This window comes from Crocodylus siamensis, chromosome 8 (assembly GCF_052110815.1).
Source record: "Crocodylus siamensis isolate JL-2025a chromosome 8, ASM5211081v1, whole genome shotgun sequence".
NCBI classification, from domain to species: Eukaryota; Metazoa; Chordata; order Crocodylia; family Crocodylidae; genus Crocodylus; species Crocodylus siamensis.
The window spans coordinates 53,430,763-53,434,311 of NC_143402.1; the positions used below are offsets into that span (position 1 = coordinate 53,430,763).

The following is a 3,549-nucleotide window of genomic DNA, read 5'->3' on the forward strand; positions in this document are numbered from 1 at the left end:
TCTCTCCTTGTGCCTCCCTGGGTGCTCCGGCTCTCTGTAGCCCTGTCTCACACTCCACCTCTCCACAGCCCTGTCTCTCTCTGCACCTTCTCTGGGACTCAGGCTCTCTGCAGCACTGCCTCTCGCTGTGCCTTCCATGGGACTCGGGCTCTCCGCAGCCCTGTCTCTCTCTGCACCTTCCCTGGTGCTTGGGCTCTCCGCAGCCCTATCTCTCTCTGTGTCTTCTCGAGTGCTCGGGCTCTCTGCAGCCCTTGTCTCGCACTCAGGCTCTCCACAGTCCTATCTTTCTCTGCACCTTCTCTGGTGCTCAGGCTCTCTGCAGTCCCGGCTCACACTGTGCCTCACCGGGCGCTCGCGCTCTCCACAGCCTGCGTCTCTCACCGCGCCTCACCAGGCCCTTGTGGAATCATTGCCCCCTTGTCTGGGGTTTCCACGGTGCTGTGGGTCCCCTATGAGGCCTCCTCCAATCCCTAATAGCCTCACCCAAACCTTTGGTGTCACAAACAGCAAACATAAGACATAAGCCCCTGGGCTAGAACATAAATTTCTGCCCCTCCGCTAAACATCACTTGGGCCACCCCTAAGGGTGCTCCATCCCTCATCCATACCAAACTGCTCGTGTATTCTGGCCTCTTCTTTTTTCTCGCTCCGTCAGAGTTCCTTCCCCTTTGGCTGCCAGCAGGAAACTGCCTCCTGGCCTCTGGCCTGTGATTCATATAGAAGCCAGGACCTGCCCCTTCTGGCCAGCTGACCAGGCAGGTGTGGGTCATTAGCTCCCTTTGGTTGCCCTGGCAACCTGCACCTGGGTGGTTATCCCAGCTCCCCAAGTAGCAGGCACCTTAGTGCCCTGCTATCCTCACGTTCAAACAACACCCCTCTCCCCCCCTCTTGTGGACACTACATGTGGTTTACTACCAAAATTAACAACTACCTCACTGGACAATGAAGAATATTTAAAATTGCACTTGGGTCACTGCACTGGTCACCCAGCCAGGTCCTCAACTGCCAGAACCTTTGCCTCTGACACCAATGACAGTAGCAGACCATGGCACTGTCTCTGCATCTCTGTGCATAAACAAATCCACTCAGCACTGACTCTGCTCACCTCCACTGACACAGATAAAGCACAGACCAAGCTGCATTGCCACCCCCTCACCACTCCCTGGGGTACTAGAGTAAGTGTGCACGGTATTTTGGTGGAAAGCTGCCTTCCCTGCATGGTTTCCCTACCAACTCCCCTCCTTTCTGCACCCTGGATGCCTGACATTGGGCTGCCCCCAACCCTGCACACTCTGAAATGGTCTGCAAATTTAGGGCTTCCATTTTTCCCAGCAGCCAATGTTTTTTTACAATGTTTGAATTAGGGGCTTCCGGGGACACCCCATCACTTTCCCAAGTCATGGGTGGCACATTTAAGGCACCATGAGGGGTGCAACCTGCCAAGGCTTGTCAGCAAAATATCCTGTGATTCACTGCCTGCCTGTAGACTGGCAGACACCCACCCTCAGGGCACAGGCAGGGGTTCACTTCCAGAATTTAAAATGAACATGGACTGTTCAACTTCTTCTATTCTTTGCAACCAAACCACAGAACCCAACTTCTCCCACTATGACCACCTTGTGGAAACCGCTCATGCAGGAGTTGGATTGCTTGTATATCTAATGCAAATGTTTTTCAATCATAGTCAATTCTAACACAGAGGTATTTTCACCAATCACCAGCACAATAGTATTTTGAGTATATTTGTAAATGCCAACGCCTAGACTCACAAAGAAAAAACCTGCTACAAATCTCTGGAGATTGCACAAATCACACCGGTAGTATTACTATGCAGTATCTAGTAGGGAGCAAGAGAAGCATGGAGACATTGTGCTCTAATGGCTGCCAAGATGGTTTCTGTTTCACTTTGGCCCAGGAAGCAGGGGGAAATAGAAACTTGGAGACACAATCTTCAAATGACTCCTAAGATGGCTGCCACTTCTGTCTGGTGCAACAAGTACGGAGGAATAGGAGAATGGAGACGCTGTGTTCTAATGGCAGCATCAAGTGCCTCAGGGTACCAGGATTTCTGAATGACCGCAGAACTCCTTCCACACTGGCAAGGTGTCTAGGCCCCATGGGTGGCCTGTACTTGGCCCAGGGCTCTCCGCAGGGCCCCCTTCATCTCATCATTCCTCAGAGTGTAGATGAAGGGGTTGAGCATGGGGGTCACCACGGTGTACATGATGGCAGCCAGCAAGTCCTTCTCAGCTGAGAAGCTGGCTGAGGGCTGGAAATAGACCCAGATGATGGTGCCATAGAAGAGGCCCACCACTGTGAGGTGAGATCCACATGTGGAAAAGGCCTTCCTTTTGCTGGCAGCTGATGGGACCTTGAGGACAGCAGCTGTGATGCAGGTGTAAGACAGGAGGATGAAGAGCAGGGCCCCATTAACCACCACAGCCCCCTCGGTGTGGACCACCAGTGCATTGAGCCGAGCATTGGAGCAGGAGAGCTTGAGGAGAGGAAAGACATCACAGAAGAAGCAGGCCACATGGCGGGTGGTGCAGAAGGATAGGCGGGACATCAGCAGGGTATGGAGGAGGCTGTGAAGGTGGGCTATCACCCATGAGGAAGCCACCAGTGCCCAGCAGAAGTAGGGGCTCATTATGATGGCATAACACAGTGGGTGGCATACAGCCATGTAGCGGTCTAGTGCCATGGCAGCTAGCAGAAAGCTGTCAGTGATGCCAAAGGCAATGAAGAAGTACATCTGGGCCAGGCACCCAGCATAGGAGATGCCCCAGTCCCCTGTAAGTGTCCCAGCCAGTATCTTGGGCACCACAGCACTGGTGAGGCCCAGGTCCACCAGTGAGAGGTGGTTGAGGAAGAAGTACATGGGGGCATAGAGCAGGCGGTTGTCCATGTGGATGGCTGCCAGAATGGTGGCATTGCCCAGGGCTGAAGCCATGTACATGGCCAAGAAGAGGGCAAAGAGGGGGCCCTGCCGCTCTGGCCGGGATGAGACTCCGAGGAGAATGAAGCCAGAGGTAGTGCTGCTATTGGGTGGTTCCATCCAGGCTCCCATAGGGCCTGTTGGAAGGTGAAAGGAGATATGGCAGAGAGAGGGGGATCATGGAATGCCCAAACAGCCAGCTCCATCCATCTGGCCCCCATCTGCCCTGCAAAACATCCAGCCCCGTTCAGCTGGTCCCCATTTTCTCCCATATGAACCCAGTCCCATTCACCTGACCTGCTTCCCAGACACCCAGCCTAACCCACCTGCTCCCATCTTCCCTCTCAGACACCCATCCCTGCCCACCTGATCCCATCTACCCTGCCAGGCACCTAGCCACACCCACCTTCCCCCCCACACACCCAGCCTCACCCACATGTCTCCACTGTTCCCTCTCAGGCACCCAGCCCCATTCATTTGCCACCAGAAAACCTGCCCCACGTACTCGCCCCCCCTGAGGCACCCAATCCCTGTCTGCCCCTCCTCTGACTCCCCATATAAGTACCTCACCCACACTGCCTACCTGCCCTCCACCCTACCCCAGGCCCTGGTGC

The 3,549-nt window shown here is 54.6% G+C and overlaps 1 protein-coding gene across 1 annotated transcript; it reads right to left on the reverse strand.

Moving 5' to 3' along the window:
* Positions 1-2,107: 2,107 nt before the first annotated feature.
* LOC149858575 (olfactory receptor 1L4-like) lies at positions 2,108-3,055 on the reverse strand. Its single transcript, XM_090061555.1, has one exon. The coding sequence runs from the start codon at positions 3,053-3,055 to the stop codon at positions 2,108-2,110; it is 948 nt and encodes a 315-aa protein (XP_089917681.1).
* Between the last annotated feature and the right edge of the window lie 494 nt (positions 3,056-3,549).

Coding starts and splice junctions, on each gene's coding strand:
- LOC149858575 (XM_090061555.1), bottom strand. CDS start 3,055: ATGGAACCACCCAATAGCAGCACTACCTCTGGCTTCATTCTCCTCGGA.